The sequence below is a fragment of the Sarcophilus harrisii genome, chromosome 1, assembly GCF_902635505.1.
Source record: "Sarcophilus harrisii chromosome 1, mSarHar1.11, whole genome shotgun sequence".
In the NCBI taxonomy this organism is placed as follows: domain Eukaryota; kingdom Metazoa; phylum Chordata; class Mammalia; order Dasyuromorphia; family Dasyuridae; genus Sarcophilus; species Sarcophilus harrisii.
The window spans coordinates 690,222,436-690,242,728 of NC_045426.1; the positions used below are offsets into that span (position 1 = coordinate 690,222,436).

General features: G+C 36.8%; 1 protein-coding gene across 8 annotated transcripts in view; it reads left to right on the forward strand.

Annotated features, from left to right (window-relative positions):
* The window catches only part of RPH3A (rabphilin 3A), a 354,517-nt gene that overhangs the window by 222,528 nt on the left and 111,696 nt on the right, over positions 1–20,293 (forward strand). For 7 of the 8 annotated variants that reach the window (XM_031948624.1, XM_031948625.1, XM_031948622.1 and 4 more), the window contains exon 3: positions 5,947–5,958. The exons of the other annotated variant lie outside the window; for it this stretch is intronic. In XM_031948624.1, coding sequence (XP_031804484.1) covers positions 5,947–5,958 — 12 coding nt within the window. The remainder of the gene's footprint in view (positions 1–5,946; positions 5,959–20,293) is intronic. 8 annotated transcript variants of the gene reach the window in all.

Below are 20,293 nucleotides of genomic sequence, written 5' to 3' on the forward strand. Positions count from 1 at the left end.
GTATTTCAATCATGTCCTGCTCTTCATGATTCCTTTTGGGGTTTTCTTGGTGAGGATACTGAAGTGGTTTGACATTTCCTTCTCCAGCTCATTCTACAGATGAAGAAACTTAGTTAAATAATACTTAATAATAATACTGTTGTATTAAGTCACTTGTCCAGGGTCATACAACTGTAGTAAGTGTCTAAAGCCAGATTTCACTCATCTTTATGACTCCTGATCCAGCTTTCTATCCACTGTACTTCCTAGCTGCCCGACAGATCTCAAAATTATATTGTATCAGGATTCTGGGAATGTTTAGCTTGGAGAAGAGAAGGTTGGAATGGTGGCAAGGGTACTTGATAACGATCTGCAAGTATTTGGAGGGCTAATACATGGAAGAAGAATGAAATTTGTTGCATTCAGCCCTAGAGAGCAGAACTGAGAATAATGGGTAGAAGTTGAAGAGAAACAAATTTAGGCTTGATGCATGAAAAGCTTCCTAACAATGAGTTATCCGGAGTGAAATGGCTGCCTTGGCAGGTGTTAGATTCCTTCTCCCTAGCGGTCTTGTTGAAAATTCTATAGAGAAATAAATTTCAGATAAGAGTTGGACTAGAGGACCTTTGAAGTTTCTTTCAACCCTGAGATTTTGTGCTAGTCCTGACATTGAAATTTGTTAGCTGATTAAGTCAGGCAAGTCATTCTCTCATTCAGGACTTCAGTTAATTCCCTCATGAAATGAAAAAAGGTTAAACTAGCAGATGATGATGATGATGATGATTAACAACAACAATAATGATAATCACATGAAGTAGCTACGATCCAAGAGTATAGTCAAAAGGCTCTGCAAGGGTGACATTCCCATGAACTCAACCAATAATATTTTGATAAAAAAATCAAACAAATGGCCCAATCAAGCATGTTTATTTATAGAAACGGAAGGATTAGAGCAACTAGGTGGCTGCCTATCAAAGTGGATAGCGCACTAGCCCTGAAGTCAGGAGGACCTGAGTTCAAATGTGGTCTCAGACACTGAACACTTCCCAGTTGTGTGACCTTGGGAAAGTCACTTGACCCCAAATGACTCAGCAAAGGAAAAAAAAAGAAATGGAAGCCAAATTAGGATGAAATTGTTGCCACCAGAAATTACAGATAGATACCTAGATTTATTGATCATTCCATATTATGCAGGAAAACAATAGAAATGATATTATGTGACTACTGGATACCAAATGTCTAGCAAGATATACTCTGGTGGCTAGGATCATACACCAGAAGTTTAATAACTTTCTTTCATAAACCAAACAGATGAGAAATCCATATTCTGCAATTAATACCTTCAAAATATGTTTGAGAATTAAAGAGATGAACTGTACTAGGTCAAGAGCCTCAATATCTATCAATCTGTTATCCAACATACCAAATAATCATAATCTCCAGGCAACATAGAAAGAAAGTATCTCAAAATATAGAACCCTAGGAAACTGGAAGTCTGATTAAGATGAAGTACATGTCTTTCCTCTTGGTTTTTTTGCTGTTGGAGTTTTCCTAAGGAGGTTTTCAGTAAGTCTGCAGAAGATGAGTATAACAATCTAACACTTTCATTCAGTTACAGAAAGCAGTTATTTTTTCTGCCTTTGCAAAAGTCCGTAGAGTATTCAATATAAAAGAATGATAACAGGATAGAAGCTTGTCCCAGGATCATTTATATCTGAGCCCAATTGAAAATAGATGAGGTTGAGATAATAACAACAGTAATAATAAATCAAAGTCACATCGAAACAGGATGAGGTATATGTCATCCCTAGCATCTTCTGCTACTGAAGCAGTCCCCAAAATGCTTTCAGTGATCCTACAAAAGACAATCTAACCTCCCAACACTTTGAATGAAATGAATATATGAATAAAGCATTTATTCAGTGCTTACTAATGGCAAAGCATTGAAGATTCAAATAGAAAAGTCAGATAGCCCTTGTTTTCAGGGAGCTCGCAATATAATTAGAGAGACGACACATATGGCAGGTTTTAGCTACAAATCAGATGGAAAAATCCCTTGGTCCTTAGGATGCAGGGACAAAGCTCTTCTTTAATGTCATTTCCACTGATAAAATCCTATCAGCTTCTGACAAGATCCATTTACCAAGATCAAGGACTTTGGTGACAAAAACTTTTTTTCTGGATCTCTAATGGCTGTGGCCAATGCAACTATGGGAGCAGTATCAAGGCTGCATCTCCATAGGAGGTGCTTTCCAGGGTGATAACTGAGAGCACTGGGCTAGATGCATTGCTATTCCCAAGACTCTTGGCTTTAGGATCATGAGTTTCTTCCTTTAGAATCTGAGAGAAGATCTGATTGTAGTGATGAGGAAGAGAGGATCCTTCCTCAATAATCACTTTGCTTGTTGATGTACCAAATTTATTATTAAAATATTTATGTACATATACATATAGGCTGTATACATATAGAATTATATTCACACATACATATTATATATATCTTTTAAAAATCCAGTTTGGAGAGAGAAGAAAACTGGAAACCAAAATTATGATCTTGTGGTACCACATCAAATTATGAGTAATAAATTGCCATGGAAAAGAACATCATCTCAAAAGTAAATGGTTTAGAAAATGAAGAATGAAACACACATTCAAGTGAATAGAGTATTAGATCTCTGGCACGCTATAATCTATGTCACATAGCACAAAAATGAAGCAACCAGAAGGACATCTCTCTGTAGTACTCTGCATAACAGTAAATTAAAGGATGATAGCAGGGTAGCAATTTTTTCTGGGTGTGTTTCTATATGAATTGCATCAAGAAATATGAAAGTAAAATAATAATAATAATGAAAACAACAACAATAATGATATCTGACATTTCTGTGGTACTTTAGGGCTTGCAAAGTACTTTACAAATATCTCATTTGAGCCGTACAGTAACCTGGAAGGTAGAGGCTAATATGCTCATTTTTCAGATGAAGGAACACAGAGAGATTGAGTGACATGTCTCCAATCACACAGCTAATAAGTATTGGAGTTAGAGTATGAATCCAGTATGATTCTGCCTTTCTATTTTGACCTAATGGTCTTGTTAAAAAAGACTTTCTTCCTGGGGCTGCTAGGTGGTGCACTGGTTAGAGTACCAGCCCTGAAGTCAAGAGGATCTGAGTTCAAATCTAGTCAGAGACACTTAATACTTCCTAGCTGTGTAACCCTGGGCAAGTCATTTAACCCCAATTGCCTTAGCAAAAAAAAAAAAACAAAAACAAATTAAATAAAAATAAAAGTAAGCTTCTCTCTAAAAGCAAAGTGGGTTCCTGGAGGCTGCAATGGGGTTCAATATAATGTTAAGATAATATCTTACCAACTGAAAAATGAGTCTATTAAATGACCAATTGTTCAAAGGGCAAAGGGGATTAAAGTTGGATTTACTTTAATAAATGCCAGACAATTAAAATCCCATACTTCAGGATTGTGTTTAGCCAGTATGAAACCCAACAATTGCTTTCCATTTATATTGAGATTATTCAAACAGTCCATGACTAAGTTCCTGAATATGTTCCTGAGAGCCTACTGAACATCTTGACATTCTAAATTTCTCCAGTCACTCTTGATTGCCATTGCTTTTTCATCAGATATTAAAATTATTTTTCAATAGATGTTAATGGCTAAATAATAGCTATCCTGCATGACGCCAGAGTTGGTGCAGTAGAAATGGATAATGCAGACATTTCTAATGTCTTTTTCAAGTGAATTGAGAAACCCAGATTTAATTAACATTCAGCTGAACAGACTTGCAACTTATGCAATTACCAAGTGTCTTCATTTCTCTGCTGCTTTTGATCCAGCACTTTGACCTCCTGATCATTCCTGAAACTGATGGCTAAGGGCATGTAAAATCCCAGAATCATAGCATTGGAAGTTCCCTCAGACATCGTCTAATTCGACCCATTCCTATACAAGATTTGCCATGACAACACCCCCAATAAGGGATCCTTCAGCCTTTGTTCAAAGACCTCCAGTGGAAAACCATTCCTAATAGTCCTTCCCATTCATGACTCATTTTCATTCGCAATGGACTGAAAGCCTAGATTTGCTTCTTTGATATTTACTGTATGTTGTTTCTGGTCTTGCTCGGTGGAACCAAATGGAAGAAGCCTATTTCCTTTTCCACAAGACAAGCCTTCAATTTGAAGACTACTCTTGTATTCCTTCTCCCCTCAATCCTCTCCAAGCTAAATATTTCTACATGTGGCTCATTCTTAACTTCCTTGACCAAGTTGTTGGTTGTATTCCTTTGGGTACTCTCCAGCTAGGTGGTACAGTAGATAGAGCGTTGAGTTCAAATCTGGTTTCAGAAGCTTATTAGATGTGTGACCCTGGGCAATTCAACTGTTCTTTGCCTCAGTTTCCTTTGCTGTAAAATGGGGAAAACAATAGTATGCATCATCTAGGGGTTTTATGAGGATCAAGTAAAATAACATTTGTAAAGCATTTAACTTGATGCCTGGCACATAGCAGGTGCTATATGAATGCTGGATCCTGTTTTTGCTGATTATTGGTTTATCAGTGTTGACAAGTGTGATACAGTGGTTAGAGATACAGATTTGGTATCAGTGGATCTGTATTTAAATCTCATTACTGATTTTTATTCCCTACATTACCTTGGACAAATCATTTGTCTCCTCTGACTTTGTTTCTTCTTTTGTAAAATAGAGGTGTTATATTTGGTACTGTCCAAAGTCTCCTATAGCTCTGAATAAATGATCCTGTGATCTTTTCCAAAGCCCCCCACTCAAATGAACATAATGCTTTAGAAGTGGTCTAGGGCATGGTAAAATATCCTTTTTTCAATTCTGTCTATATTTCCCTAGATTTATTCAAAACTCAATTTCAATCTTACTTTTTCACAAGCCTTTTTTCACTTTTACTACCATTAGTACCTTTCCTCTGAGATTACATTCGATTTGCAGTGTATATAGTTTGCAAGAACAATCATGTCTACGTTTTCTCTTCCATTAGAGTATAATCCTTTTGAGGTCAGAGACTAGGGATTGCCTTTCTTTATATCCCTGATATTTAGCACACATAATACACACTTTTTGCAAATAATAAGCTCTTAATTATTTCTTGTTGATTGATTGACTCTTAACCCTTTATTCCTTAAAGTTAGTTTTTCTTCATGCAGCTAACCCTTATCCAAAAGAGGGAAGACATAATGCAAATAAAATGGCATATCCAGGTTATGCTGGTTCTGGAAACAAAGGGACTTTACTCTTAGCTATAAGACAATCATCTGGTCCATTACTGTACACCAAAAAATCACACCCAAAACTTTGTTGCTCCCTGTTGTAACAAGAATGTGGTTCATTTCTAGGAAGTCTATTTCTGTCCCCAAATTATAAAATCACAGAGTATCAGAGCTAGAAGATTATCTTAGACATTATGTATTTCACTCTACCATAGATTGGAAAATGAGAATCAGAGCAAGTAAAGAACTTGCTCGTGGACATAGCACTAGAGAATAAAAGAACTAATGAGATCTCATTCCTAGTCAAATAATTTTTTCATCTTATGGGATAGCTACCCTCTATCTTTAGAGTATGGAGTAAATGAATCGGGGACCAAGCAGAATTAGATTATTTCTATATTTTACTAAAACTACCAGTCAACTGGTCAATGCTCAAATGAGTTATTGAACTAAATTGATGAACTTGGCAAGAATGACACATTATTTGAATGAGCTGGCTGAAAAGTTTCAATAAGACCATTGGACTTAACATACCTATATAAATATTGTCTTGTTTCTGATTCAATAAGAAGGAAATAGGTCATTACAAGTTGTACTTTGTGGTTACTGTCATTAATCAGCATAACTATTTGAAGATATTACTGTTTCATTTCTTTCTCTAACGTCATTTCTTGTTTTTTGTTCTTTTCTCTCTTTTCTTGGCTTTCCCACAGTGAAAAGGAGCAGTAAGTATTCTGTGACATTTACCTTTTTTCTGACTGTCTTTTGCCTGTTTTTTTTTTTGATCAGTGTGATGAGGTACTGCAGAGAGAAGACAGTGATCGGGAAATAAGCACTTGTGAAGGAAAAAAGATAATAGAAAAAGTTTCCAGGGCCTCAAAGCATTTAGAAAAGTTTCAAAAGATTTGGCAGCTTCTTGCAAATCCAGGGAAGGAGGCAGATGTGGGATGTGGAGGTGGGCTTAAGATTTAGTCCTTGATATTAACTTGGCCATGATTGGCAGCAAGTCTCTGATCCCTTGGTTTCTTTAGCTTCACACCAGGAAAGCTGCCTTGGATAAAATAAATACCAAGTAGAATAATTTCTCTTGGTAATAACAGAACGATGGGCATACACCTTACAATGTAGTACGCTGAGCACACAATTTCGATTCTAGCACAAAAGGTTATCTTGATTTCCAGTGGAAATGACTTTGAAGCAAAGGGCAGATGTGGATGAAGGGTCTGTTTGAATGACCGATACTAGGAAAATGAAATCATCTTTACATACACCTTTACAAATGTAGAAAACATGTCTAGTCTCCATAGTTATTAATTCTGATTAGACAAAGCATCAGTTTATTTACTTGGATATCTCAGTTTCTTCAGCTGTAAAATGAGGGGATTGAACTAGATATCTTCCGAGGTTATTTCCTGCTTCCAAATCTCTGATCTCGTACTCAGAAATGATGAAGATGGAAATTAAGTTGGATTCAATATACACATATTATGCACCTACTATATGCCAGTGCTTATTGTATGCACACATATATTAAGCACCTATTTTATACACACATATATTAAGCATCCACTATATACAATATGTAGTAAGCACATATAATAGATGCTTACTACATATTGAATATGTATCAGGCCTTGTGGTATTATGGTAAAAGCACTAAACTTTGAGTTAAATGAAAGGATTTGGTCCCAGTTTCCTTTACTTGTTTCCTGTTTTACTTCTCTAAGTTCTAGTATCCTTATCTGCAGTAAGGGAATTGATTCTTCATTTCTTTCAGGATTCAGCTCAAATACCACCTTCTGTAGGAGGTGTCAAGTTGATGGGATCTTCCTCTCTAAGGATACTTTGTACCTACTTTGCATGTATATTTGGTATATATATATATATATATATATATATATATATATATACCCATATTTCCCATCAGAAGATTTGGGTTGAAATATCAGTTCTGCCACTAATTATGAACGATCTATTTAGAGAATCCATCCATCATTCCATGAATTACATCTTCCATGTGTAGCTTACTTCTCCAACTAAGTCAGGCTCCCTTGAGTTGGACATACTTTTTAGCTTCCTTTTGTTTTATTCCTCATTAGATTGTAAGTTCCTCGAGGGCTAGGAGAATCTCTATATTTTTCATTTCTAACTCCTGTGCTTAGCGTAAGATCTAGCACACAGTAAGCATTTAATACATGTTTAGTGACTGATTGATTAGAAAGAATGCTGGAATTGGAATCAAGAGGACCTGAGATTGAATCTTGCCTCTGAAGCTTTGTAGCCTTGCAAATCTGAGCAAGTCCTTTATATTCTCTGAGTTTCAATCTCTTTTATCTGGAAAGTAGAGCTAATAATAGTATATACTTCACAGTGTTATTGGAAAGATCAAATGATCCCTGGACAGCAATCTCTGGTGACTCAGTATGACCTCCAAAATAAAATATACATGTAAAAACAAGTAAAATGATAAAGTTCTTTATAAAAAAGAAAGACCAAATGAGATCAATTTGCACACTTTAAAAATAGAAACCGGACCTGTCATTTCATTAGTATGGAGAACTCCAAGGTTGCTAAGGCTGTCTTTATCAATTCAGGTCAATGCCTTTTTTATCCACCACACAGGTTGCCTGTGAATTATTATTCTAATACATGTGCAATTTTTTTGATTTAAAGTAGTCTATACATTTAAGATTTTATTCATGGTGTGATGGATTCTCTAAATAGATCATTCAAAGATAGTGACAGAATTGGTATTTAAGCCTAAGTCTTCTAATTCCAAATTCATTATGCCATCTTGCTTCTTGTCTGTAAGAGGTAGAGGCATTGATGTGAGAGAAGGGGTTAAAGATAATGGCTGGGGTTGGCTTAGGTTTGTGAAAGACTGCTGAAACTAAGGATGACCCAAAGCAGTCCTGATCCCAGCCTATGTTTGTTATTTGTGTCATTCCATTGGAGTGTTGGAGTTTGGGGAGAACCCTCGACCCTACTTCACTCCCAATGCAAGAAGAGTAGCTTGGAAGAGGTACCAGCTTCAGATCTTTCAAGCCTTTTCTAGGAGACAGTCCATTAGAAACCTGCTTCACCATCCAGGAGAAATTTCAATGCAGGAAGCAAGGGTTGATGTCCAAGGCGCTGCGCTAGTGTCAGAGACAAAAGTCAAATAGTCCCCAATCTCAAGGAGCTTGTATTATATTGGGAGATACAACATGTGCAGAGTTAAGTACATTCAAGATAATAAGAGGGAAAGAGAAGATGGGAGGGAAGGAGAGAGCAGAGAGACAGAGAAAGAAAGAGAGAGATGGAGACATGGAGCTAGACAGAGACAGAGTCAAAGACAGAGATAGACGGAGACAGAGACAGAGAGATAGACAGAGACACACACACACACAAAAAGAGAGATGGAAATAGAAAGACAGAGACACAAAGAGAGACAGAGAAAAAAATAGACAGAAAGAGACAGATGGGCAGAGCGACAGAGGCAGAGACAAAGAAAAACAGAGACAGAAACTGAGAGAGGGACAGACAGAGAGAGACAAAAACAGAGGCAGAGACATAGAAAGAGACAGAGACAAAGAGAGGCAGAGAGAGCCAGAGACAGAGACAAAGAGATAGAGATGGAGAGAGACAGTGTCAGTTAGAGACAGAGACAGACAAACAGAGAGAAATAGAGAGACAGAAAGAGGCAGAGAGACACACAGAGAGAGAAATAGAAAGAGGCAGACAGAGAGACACACAGAGAGATGAGAGACACAAAGACAGGGGGGATGGGAGGGAGGAAAAGAAGGATAAAGAGAGAGGGAGGAGGGAGGGAGAGAGGAGAAAGAGGAGAAGAATGATGTGGTGGGGGTGGGGAAGAGCTGGGAAGGGAAAGGGGAAAAGGGAGGAGAGAGAGAAGAGAGGGCATACTAACACTTGGAGAGGTAATGAAGAGAACCCTGCAATGAACTGGATTTTAATAGGTGGGGAAGAGGAGGGAGTGCATTTCAGGCACAGGAAAGGCTATAAAGGCTTATTGATGGGAGAGGGAATATTTCATTTAGATGGACTAAATTTAGTCCTACAGTAATATAGTAATTTTTCCACTGCTGGGGATGTAGGTATTTCCATATAAGTGAGTTTTCCAGATGCTTGAAAATACAAAACTTTTTAAAAATTGAAACACTTCTCATAAAAATCCATTTAAAATATTCATATTGTTGTTAAATATTGTTAAAATATTCATATTTTAAAATTCATATTGTCTTCTCATACCACAATATTGAACATAATTTAATCTGTCCCTGATGCCTTGAGGTTATCATTGTGACCATCCAGTGCTTGCACAATCCATGCTCACACAGTTAATGAGTTTCAGAGGCAGGACCTAAATCTATGTCTTTTCTAACCTCAAGACCAATTTCTGCCCATTATTCTATTCTATCTCTATGTGGTTTTTACATGTCTCCAATGTAGCCTAGTGGAAACAACATTGGGCTTGGAGTCAAGGCACCCAAGGTCAAGAATTAGCCCTGTAGTTTATAGATTACATGATCCTGGATGCTGCTTTTAACATTTCTGGGCTCCCTTCCTCAACTGCAAAATGGGGATTATAATATTTATCATAGTTACCTCACTGGGTAATGGAGAGAATGATTTTTTTTACAAACTTTTTAATGCTATAGGACTAAGAATCATTATTATCTACAGGAACACTCTTTAGAATCCACTGAAATGAGTAGGGTGATTTTCCCCTACACTAAATGGCCCCATTTCACATCACACTTGGACTGCTGTTTTTGAGTTTTCATGTCAGCTTTTTATAATTTTTCTGTCTTTCCTCTATGTTATCTCAAATGAGATAGTACAGTCAATCCTCAACTTTCATCGAAATGATGTTCCCAGAAAATGGTGCAAAAGTAAAAAACATGAATGGAAAAAGGGGCATGGATTTTCATGATAACAAAAAACTTCACTCTGCATACAGTTTTTATATCAGAACATTAATTCTGATAATTTGAAATTTTCTAATCATGAAATAACCCATAAAATGCAGCACACAAAATAAAATTCATAACATTCAAAACAATTTTTCTCACTAGTATTTTCCAGTATTCTGTGACCTTTTGTGCTAACAACTTAATTTAAAAAAAACCTACCATTGATTTCAGATAATATTCACTTTTCATAACACATGAAATCTACACACTATAAATACTTTTCTTCTTTTTCAGGATATAACAAATTGGCCACTGGTTAACCCCAAACTTGTGGCCAACAGCAGCTGTATTCATTCTGGCAGGAAGTTTATCTAGCACTTTTATTTTCTCACTAAATCACTTCACTGACTTTATATACTTGGTTTTAGAGCCCAAAGGACTTGCGATGTTCTTGGGGGTAAGATTGCAACACAAAGGTTGTTTTAAAAGCAAATAATTAAAATAAGCAATGGATGCATGGGAACCCTTTATTCTAGGATGGACAAGACCACTGAAACACCTAATAGAGGCGAAACTTACACATATGCCTCTCATTTTCCCCCCTTTATTGTGAACAGTCACAAACATTGGTGACCATCACAAAAGTGAAAATGAAATTACTAAGGAAAATCACAGGTACGTTTGAAGTTATAAAAGTTAAAGTGAATGTTAAGGATTGACTGTATTGTAAAGTCATATTTTATAAAGTTTACAAAGTCTTAATATTTGGAAAGTATTCAATTCTTATAAAATACTTAGCAGTGTCTAACAAATTTTTTCCTTCTTAATTAATTAATTAATTATTTTTCAGGATTGTCAACGAGATCTTTTCTGGTACACTAACCCTAAATTCCTGTTCCTAAACTGCTGCATGTAATATACTGTGTGCTGGAAAAGCAGATGACCAAGCCTTATTAGAATTATGCCCCATACATATAGGATGCTGAAGTAATTATAGCTGAATGGATGAAGTAAAATAAGAGTAAATGGTATCTGAGTGAGGGGGCCTCTGATTCAAGAGCATGAGCATCTGCAAATGAATTTTGTAACATTTGCCAAATGGTTGTGATGTGGACAGAAGGATTAGGTTTATTGTTCTACAAGGTCACATAAAAGTCAGAAGGTGGGCTTAAAATCCCAATCCTGCCACTTAGCTAGCTGTGTGACCTTGAGCAACTCAGCCATTCTGAGCTTCATTTTCTGTGTCAGTAAAAATGACTAGATGATGTTATAAGGCTCATCCAACTCTACATTTTCTGATCCCATGATCCACTGGGAGAAATAGAGGCAGATTTGTGGAAGAAATTCCTAAGGATTACTACAATGAAGCAGATTTGACAACCTGATTAGGTGGTGAGTTTCTTGTCAGAAAAGGGATCTTAACAAGAACTGTATGAAAACTTATTGAGTATATAAAAGAGAAGATTATTTCTTCAGGTAGGTCAATGAGTTAATAGTACTGTATGCCAGCTCTTCCAAAGCTAATATACTTTGAGGCTATTTTAAGAAAATACAACTGTGTAGTAGTATATACCATATTAGGGAGAGAATAATCATTTGGTCCTTTGTACAGTCAGACTATATCTGGTGTGTTGTGGCAGCTGTATGGAAAATAGATTAGATAGAGGATAGATTTGAGGGAATTTACAAGTCTATTGGGTAATAAGAGTCTATTGCAGTTGTCCAGGTCAGAAGTGATGATGCTTGAAATAGAAGTAGAGAGAAAGGGGCCGGAAGCAAGATAAGTTGTAGAAACAGAACTAACATAACTTGGGAATTGTTTGGACAGATAAGTGAGTAAGAGAAATTAGGTAGTAGGGAATGCTTTACGATTATGAGCCTTGGGGATTATAAAGGTGCTGATACTCTCAATAGAAAAAGGGAAATTTAGAAAGAGGAGAAGGTAATAAGTTTTGCTTTTGATATGCTGATTTTGAAATGCTTTTGAGATATCAATTCAAAATGTCCAAAAGGCAGTTAGAGATGTGGGACTGAAGCCTAAGGGAGCGACTAGGGCTGATTTATAGATTTGGGAGTCATCTCTGTAGAGATGAAAATTGAACTCATGGGAACTGATGAGGTCACCAGGAGAAAGGGAATGTAAACAATGTAAATATGTAGGGTTTTAGTATTTATATGTATACACATTGATTATAGACATGTATATGTGCACACACATATATAATGCATTGGGGAGGGGGTACGCCTGTAATTTTATTGATTTGGATAACTCCCTCTACCAATGTAGATTAGCAACTTCTGCAAATTATAATCATAAAGAGTTGCCTAGATCACTGAAAAATTACATGATTTGTCCAGGGACATAGTCAGTAAGAAATATGTCAGAGGTTCACTTTCATTCAGGTTTTCCTTTTTTGGAGTTCGCCCGTTAATCAACTTCCCCACTTGTGGTGGCAAAAAATGAAGTAAAGGACAAGCCTGGAATTCAAGAAAATGAATTTAAATCTTGTCTCTGATATATACTGGAGGTGTGCTCTTGGGGAAGTCACTTACCTTTGTGGTGACCTAGGCAACTGCCCAAGGATATAAATGACAAAGAATATGCTAATCTATATGGAAGAGAAAATTTTTACACAGGAAATTCCCTATGCCAACTAAATCATAGGTCTCAATATTTTCCCCTTTAAATCTTCTTATACCTGGAAGAAAAAGTTTGCAGAGGACTTTATTTTCTTTTTTTCCCTTCTATACATATTTTCCCATTTATTGTGCTGTACAAGAAAAACCAGAACAAAAAGAGAAAATTAAGAAAAAAACAAGCAAACAACAAAGAAGGTAAAATAATATTTTGTGATCCACTTTTAGTCCCCATCATCCTCTCTCTGGATGCAGATGGTTCTCTCCATCACAAGTCTATTGGAATTGGCCCGAATCACCTCATTGTTCAAAAGAGCCATGGAGGACTTTACTTTTATGAAATCACTCATAGCAGACCCATAAAGTTAAATATTGTTGCTATTATTATGTCCATTTTATAGGTGAGAAAACTGAGGTTTAGCAATATAAAATGACTATTACATAGTCATACAACTGATATCAGAGGTAGATTATGAAACTAGGTCTTTCTAACCCAAGTTTAACATACTATCCACTACTCACTTGAAGCTACCTGTTTAGAAAACAATTAGGAATGAGTGATTGTAAGCTGGAAGCTCCATTTTATTTCTCTTCTCCCCAGCTACCCACTTAAGATACCAGTTTAATCCTGAGCGGTGGTAAGTCAAGACCAAATTAGTTCTGTTTTATCCTCAAGTGAACAGAGTCTGGCTTTTATATCCTACTGGATCATTAATTTGGGCTAAACAGGCTTTATTACCACAACGCCTTCCATCCATGGTGTCAGAGTGACATTTGGGGGTTGGCAAAAGTCTCTCCAAGATGTTATCTGTGTAAGCCTTCCCTGTTTAATTTCACAAAGGGCTGTTGAATCCACCATGGACGGCAGCATGACATCTAAAGTGGAAGCAGATGCCCTCTTTGTAGGATGTATCCATTTCTTTCTTCTTCTCCATCAACCCCTAGGAGATGAATCTGTTTATTTTATCTGGGAACAAGATGTAGCAGATTGTGCCGAGAGCCACTCTGCTGAAATCACTGCAGGTGGGAGTAACCTTCCGAGACTGCCGGAGCCAAATCCCTCCATCTCCTGCTGAAGATGCAGTTGTTTATGTCTTTAAAATTCTGAGGAGCGAGCGGGCTTTTTCTTTACCACCCCATCATTTGTTTTCCCCTAATCAAGCTGATCCATTGTGGTCCGCGAACTATGATAATTGGATGTTTGGGAGGGATAGTCAAAGTCAGAAGCTAATGAAATTTACACAAGGGACATGGTCTGTGTTGTAGGGGCATGTACAATAGGAGGAATATTGGGAGGGGAAGGGGACTAGTATGATGTATAGATTTCTGCCTCATGAGAAAGGAGCTGATATGTTCACTTCTTTTTTCTGTTATTTTCTCTCCCATGGTTTTTCCCTTTTGTTCTGATTTTTCTTTTCAGCATGATTCATAAAGCAATGAGGATTTTTAAAAAATGAAATAAAAAAGGAAAGGAAAAAAAGAAAAAAAAAAGGATCTGAGTGTGAAATGAAAATCAGTCATCATAAGAATAAATGGAATAGAAAATACATAGGGCTATAAAATGATAAATGTAAAGCTTGAAAGTACCTCAAAGACCATTTAGTTTGCCTCCCTCAATTTACAGAAGAGGAAACTGAGATTAAGGGAGATTTCATGATCATAGATCAAGAACCGGAAGACACTTTAGAGATCAGCTAACTCTATACTCTCATTTTACAGAACAGGAAACTGAGGCCCAAGTAAATTGATTTGCCCAATGTCACACTGAAAATAATAGGCAGAACTGGGATTCAGACCCAAAATCTTGCTACTTCAAATCTATTATACTTCCCATGTTACCACAGCTGAACATTCATGTAATAAATTTCTTTTATCTTATCTAGTGGTAGCTAATGGTACAGTGCTGGACTTGGAATCAGGAGGAGTTGAATAAAAATCTGGTCTTAGATACTTACTAGTTGGGTGACTCTAGGCAAAACATTTAACTTCTGTTTGTTTCAGTTTTCTCAACTGTGAAATAAGGATAACAATAGCTTCTACAGTGCAGGTTTATAGTGAAAATCAAATGAGATAGTATTTGTAAAAAGCATTTAGCACCTGGCGCATAGTAGGTGCTATAGAAATGTTTATTCTCTTTCTTTGATTCTTAGAAAGCCTGACATGGTACATACATGTATGTGTTCACATTCACTAAACGCCCTTCATTTAATCAAACATCATTTATTCATATGACGGCTTTTAGAACCCAAAGAACCAAAGTGTTGTGGTGACTCCTTCTATTGCTGTGGTTTGCTTGTCCTAGTGTAGAATAATGGCTAGAATGCTGGACTTGGAGTAAGGAAGCACCAAATTCAAATCTTGCTTCAAGATACTAACTAGCTGTGTGACTGTGAGTCACTTAATTTCAGCCTCAATGGCTTCATCTGTAATCTGGAGATAAGGAGTTTTTTGAAGGTCAAATGAGATTATGTATATAAAGCAAAATATACATGTCAGATAGCAGAATTAATATATATATTTTTTTGTTGAGGCAATTGGGGTTAAGTGACTTGCCTAGGGTCACATAGCTAGGAGGTGTTACAGAATTATTTTTTATCATCATCATCATCTTCAGCATTAGTCCTCAATCAAACAGCAAGCAGTTATTCAGATCATTTTGCATGCTAAGTGTCTGTTCTATCTCTGACATTTACCAGCTGTGTGTCTTTGGGAAAGATGCTTAATTTCTCATTCATCTTAGCAATTTTTTAAAACTGTAAATTGCAAAGGACCTGTACTGGTAAAAATTGGTAAAAATGACTTTCCTCATCCGGAGTTTCCTATACTATTGAAATTACAAGTTCAAATCCCTATCCCCCTATAACTGTGTTCAGGGAACTATGCTAAGCTTTGAATTACAAAGAAAAGGAGAAACAGTCCCTGCTCTCAAGATATTTGCAATTCTCATGGGAAAAATAGCATTTACCCAAGTATATGACTTCCTGGAGTCAGGAAGAATCATTTTTAGGAGTTCAAATCCAGCCTCAGGCACTTGATAGCTACATGACCCTGGGAAGTCACCTAACTCTATTTGCCTCAGTTTCCTCATCTGTAAAATGAGTTAGGGAGAGGAAATGGCAAACTACCCCAATATCTTTGCCAAGAAAACTCCAAATGGGATAAGCAACCTCAGAGGAGAGGATACTAATAACTTGAGGTTGTAAATAGGAAAAGTTTCCTGCAGAAGGTGGGGTTTGAGCTGAGTCTTAAAGTCAGTAAAGAGAAACAAAGAGTAAAGCAAAGGAACAGAAATAATGAGGGAGAGAATTCCAGGCCTGGGGATCAGCCTGTGTAAAGATGCAGAGATGAGAGGTGAAATCTCATATGCAAATAATGAACTGAACCAGCAACACTCAGCAAAAGAACTCTAGGAAATGAGTATGAACCATTACATAGAATTCCCAATCCCTCTATTTTTGTCTGCCCGCATTTTTGATTTCTGTCACAGGTTAATTGTACACTATTTCAAAGACTGATTCTTTTTGTGCAGCAAAGTAACTGTATGGACATGTATACATATATTGTATTTAACATATTTAACCTGTATTAGTCTACCTGCCATCTTGGGGAGGGGATGGGGGGAAGAAGGGGAAAAATGGGAAAAAAAAAAGGTTTTGCAATTGTCAATGCTGAAAAATTACCCATGCATATATTTTGTAAGTAAAAAGCTATAATAAAAATTAAAAAAGAAATCTAATGTGCAAAAAACAACAAATATGTCCATATAAGGAAAATTATATAATACATGGAAAAAATGAATAGTGCTATGGGAATGGGGAATAAGGGGAAGAAAAAGGCAGTCTGTAAGTTCCAAGTATATTTTATATTTGAGTTTATATTTGATCCTGCAGAGAATAGGGAGCTATCAAAGTTTATTGAATAAGGGTGTGACAAAGGCTGATTTATCCTTGCCCAGAATCAGAGGATTATAGAGTAATGCTTTTTTGTTCATTTATTCACTCCTGTTATTTATTCAAAATTACCTAGGTAATGTCCTGGTCAAGGGCTTATTTAAAATTCCCATGGGAGCCAGGAGTTTGCTTTTCTTAGGAGAGTGGCTTTCAAGGAGAACTGAAAAGATCAGATGTGCTCTTTGCCCCTAAATTCCAGGCATCTGCTGGGATTTCAGTGCTCCATGCAGTTTGGTATTTGTGAGATTATAGGAGGAATAATTTGCCTGGAAAATAATTTTTCAGATTCTTTTGGACCTCTAAAAATGCCGTGAGAGAATAGCGTTCAGTTCCTTGAAAACACTCTCAGCTTATGCTTCTTGGCTCCTTTCTTTGAACACTAAGACTATAATGCATGTAGGCCTAAATGCTGCATTTCACAAGCAAATCTCTCATAAGTTGATCTCACAGAGATTCCTGTGGAGAACAGACAAGGTGCTTCCATTTTTCAAGACAACTCACACAAAGCAGCAGCCTTGACCTTGAATCTACCTTCCTTTAATTCTGGTTCTGTCACATACTGGGGTTCCATCAATGTACCCCAGGTCCAGATCTGTCTGTTGCCAATCTGGCAGTATCAGAAAACTAGAGGAAACCGGATAATTGGCTGAGAGACCTTCCAGCTCCAGAGCTATGATCTTGTAGAGAGCCGCTGGAATTTTTTAGAACAGGGAGGTGGTGACATGATCAGACTTGTACTTTGAGAAAATATCCCTTTGGAAGGATGCACTAAAGTGGGGAGAGAGTCAAGGTGAGTTAGGAAGGGCAAACATTGCTCTCTGTGTGTGGTACTGTAACATAGTGAATAGAATCCTAGACTTAGATTCAGGAAATTCTTCATGCAAATATTGCCTCTAGTTTTCTTCTGGAATCACTTAACTCCTGTGAGCTATAAATGGGAAAAGGGATTTGACTAGAACAGTGGTATCAAACTCAAAGAGAAAAGGGGGCCACATATTTGCTTAATTTTAATATGTGATGTTATTTATGTTGTTTTATATTTTTATTTATTTTGTTAAATGTTTCCCAATTACATTTAAATTTGGTACTGGTTGTATGTGGGAGTGTTGTGAGTCACTAAATCCCATAGGGCCCATGTGTGACACTCTGGACTAGGTGAACCCTGAGGTAATATCCTTTCAGCTCCATTTCTTTACATGGTTTATACATGGGCACCAAAGCTTTCCTAACTGCATCTCCAATTTTCAGACAAGTCATTGTCTATCTCTTGTGAACTTCAGATTCCTTTTTAAAATAAAGGGACTCAGATGATAATCGGTGTCCTTTCCAGGTTGTGATTTTAAAATTCAGTGATTTTAAACAGAAATATCACATATTTTTGGTGGCTGAGGCAAGCAGCACAAAATATGCCCTCAAGTAAACTTTTTAATACAAATCCAACAGTTATTCAGTTATTATATCCCATAATACTGTTCTCAGTGGAGAGAGCAGTGTGGTGGGAAGCCAGTGCTTCTGCTGCTGGAGAAAGAGGGGAAGTAGCCAATTTGGTAATTTCTTATTTTGACTAATTATTCTTGCTAACTAAATCCTCAGCTCAATTGTTTCTCTGCTGCTGAAAGATTGAAAATACTTCCAGCATCCTCTGAATTTAGGCACCCTGACATAAAGCTCCAGTTGCCCTGTTCTAGTTACCATTCTGATCCTAAGATTTGTGAAGTCTAGCATACCCCTTTAATTTTCTTCCTTCAAAAACATGAATAACTGATTTTTACAATTCTGCTTGTCACATCAAGTTAATAATAACAGTTGGCATTTATGTTGCACTTTAAAACTTGCCACATGTTTTATATATATATGTGTGTGTGTGTGTGTGTGTGTGTGTGTGTGTATTTATATAAAATCTCATCTGATCTTTGTAATTGCAGTTATTTACAGATGAAAACACTGAGACCTAGAGATATTAAGTAACCTGTCCATTGCCACATGACTTGTAAGGACATGAGAAGCTGTCAGAAAACCAATCTTTTCTTTTGGGGGAAATATGGTTGCAGCCTTAAAGGAATTGATGCAAAGTATTGGTGATTATCAGAAGTTGTGCCTGTGATTTAATGTAACTCAAAATTGTGTGTCAGTGTTTTTTTTTTCATTTTATTTTGGGCTTGGGGGGGGGGGAAGATTCAATTCAATTTGTTCTGATTTTAAGCCCAGAATTTTAGCCCAGAAATCTTGTTTGCCTTGGTCTACCTTAGCAAATAGTTGTGAATCAATTGCAAAAAGTCTATCAAACACTTTTAAAACCATAACTATAACATAATACTGTGTGAGTTGAATTATTGCCATCATTATTCTAGGATTGTTAGTGAGAATCCAAGGCTTTGTTCTTGGCCACATGGACCCTCCTATCATCACCACCACCATCACTAATTCCCTCTAATCTAAATCTCTATTAGGTGAAAAGAATTTTGTTGGAAAAACTGATCTCATGATTTTGCTGTTTGCTTTTGGAATGAGAACAGGGAAATCAATGGGAAGTAGTGAGTCCCACAGAGGCAGATTGGAGATGTTTTGGAACACAGATTTTGCTGTTTATTTACTGTGTCTTCTGTGGCCAGGGAATTAGTTTTAGAGAAATTCATGTTGCCCTTGAGTTTCTGCCTATCTGCTAGAGAGGGAAATTATGGGAATATGTGGGTGTTCTGTGGGACCTTCCTGTTTGCTTGGTACATAGTTTTAGATCTGGGCATCTAATAGAAACTGTAAGTCATGTATGCAATGATACCCATTTGAGTTCTTTTGAAGTGGTAAGGAAGGAAAAATTTCGATTTTATAGCTCTGGGTCATGCTGACTAACCAGAGGACTAGGGACGAATGTGATGTTACTAATGGGAGAATGGCACATGAGGAAATCAAGAAATTCTTCTGGTTTATTCAATGTTGGTTAGATCCTGAGTAGGTTGAGTATTGGGCATGGGGCTTTACAAAGGTTATGGGTAAACTAGAGAAAGGCCAGACATAAAAAGTATAATTAAAAAGATAGAAAGTAGATCCTAGAAAGAGTAGGTGCCTTGTAGCTTGGAGGGATTCTAGGTTTTTCAGTGTTCATTCATTCATTCAGTCTTTATCACATTTGACTTTTTCCTTTTTTTACTGTTTTGGGGTTGAAGATGAGCATCCAGACCTGTGTCTTTTAATTAGTGAAAGGAATTCCCACAGAGGAACTCCCTCAGAGACTTATTAGCTGTGTGAACCTGGGAAGGTCAATTAACTTCTCTGTTCTTCAGTTTTTTCTTCTGCAAAATGAGAGGGTTGAATGAGATGACTTCTGTGGACCCTTAGATTCCAGATCTAAAATCCTGGAATTCTGTGAACCATCTAGGGCAGGGATTCAGTGATTTCAAAACAATCGATGTATAGATTTTTAGTTCTGTGAACTCAAATGGAAAAATGACATCTTTACTTCAACATGATCGGCTTTCTTTGTAATATTATACAGTTTATTTTATGCATTTAAAGACATTATTGTGAGTAGGATCCGCTGACTTCCCCAGACCTCTGAA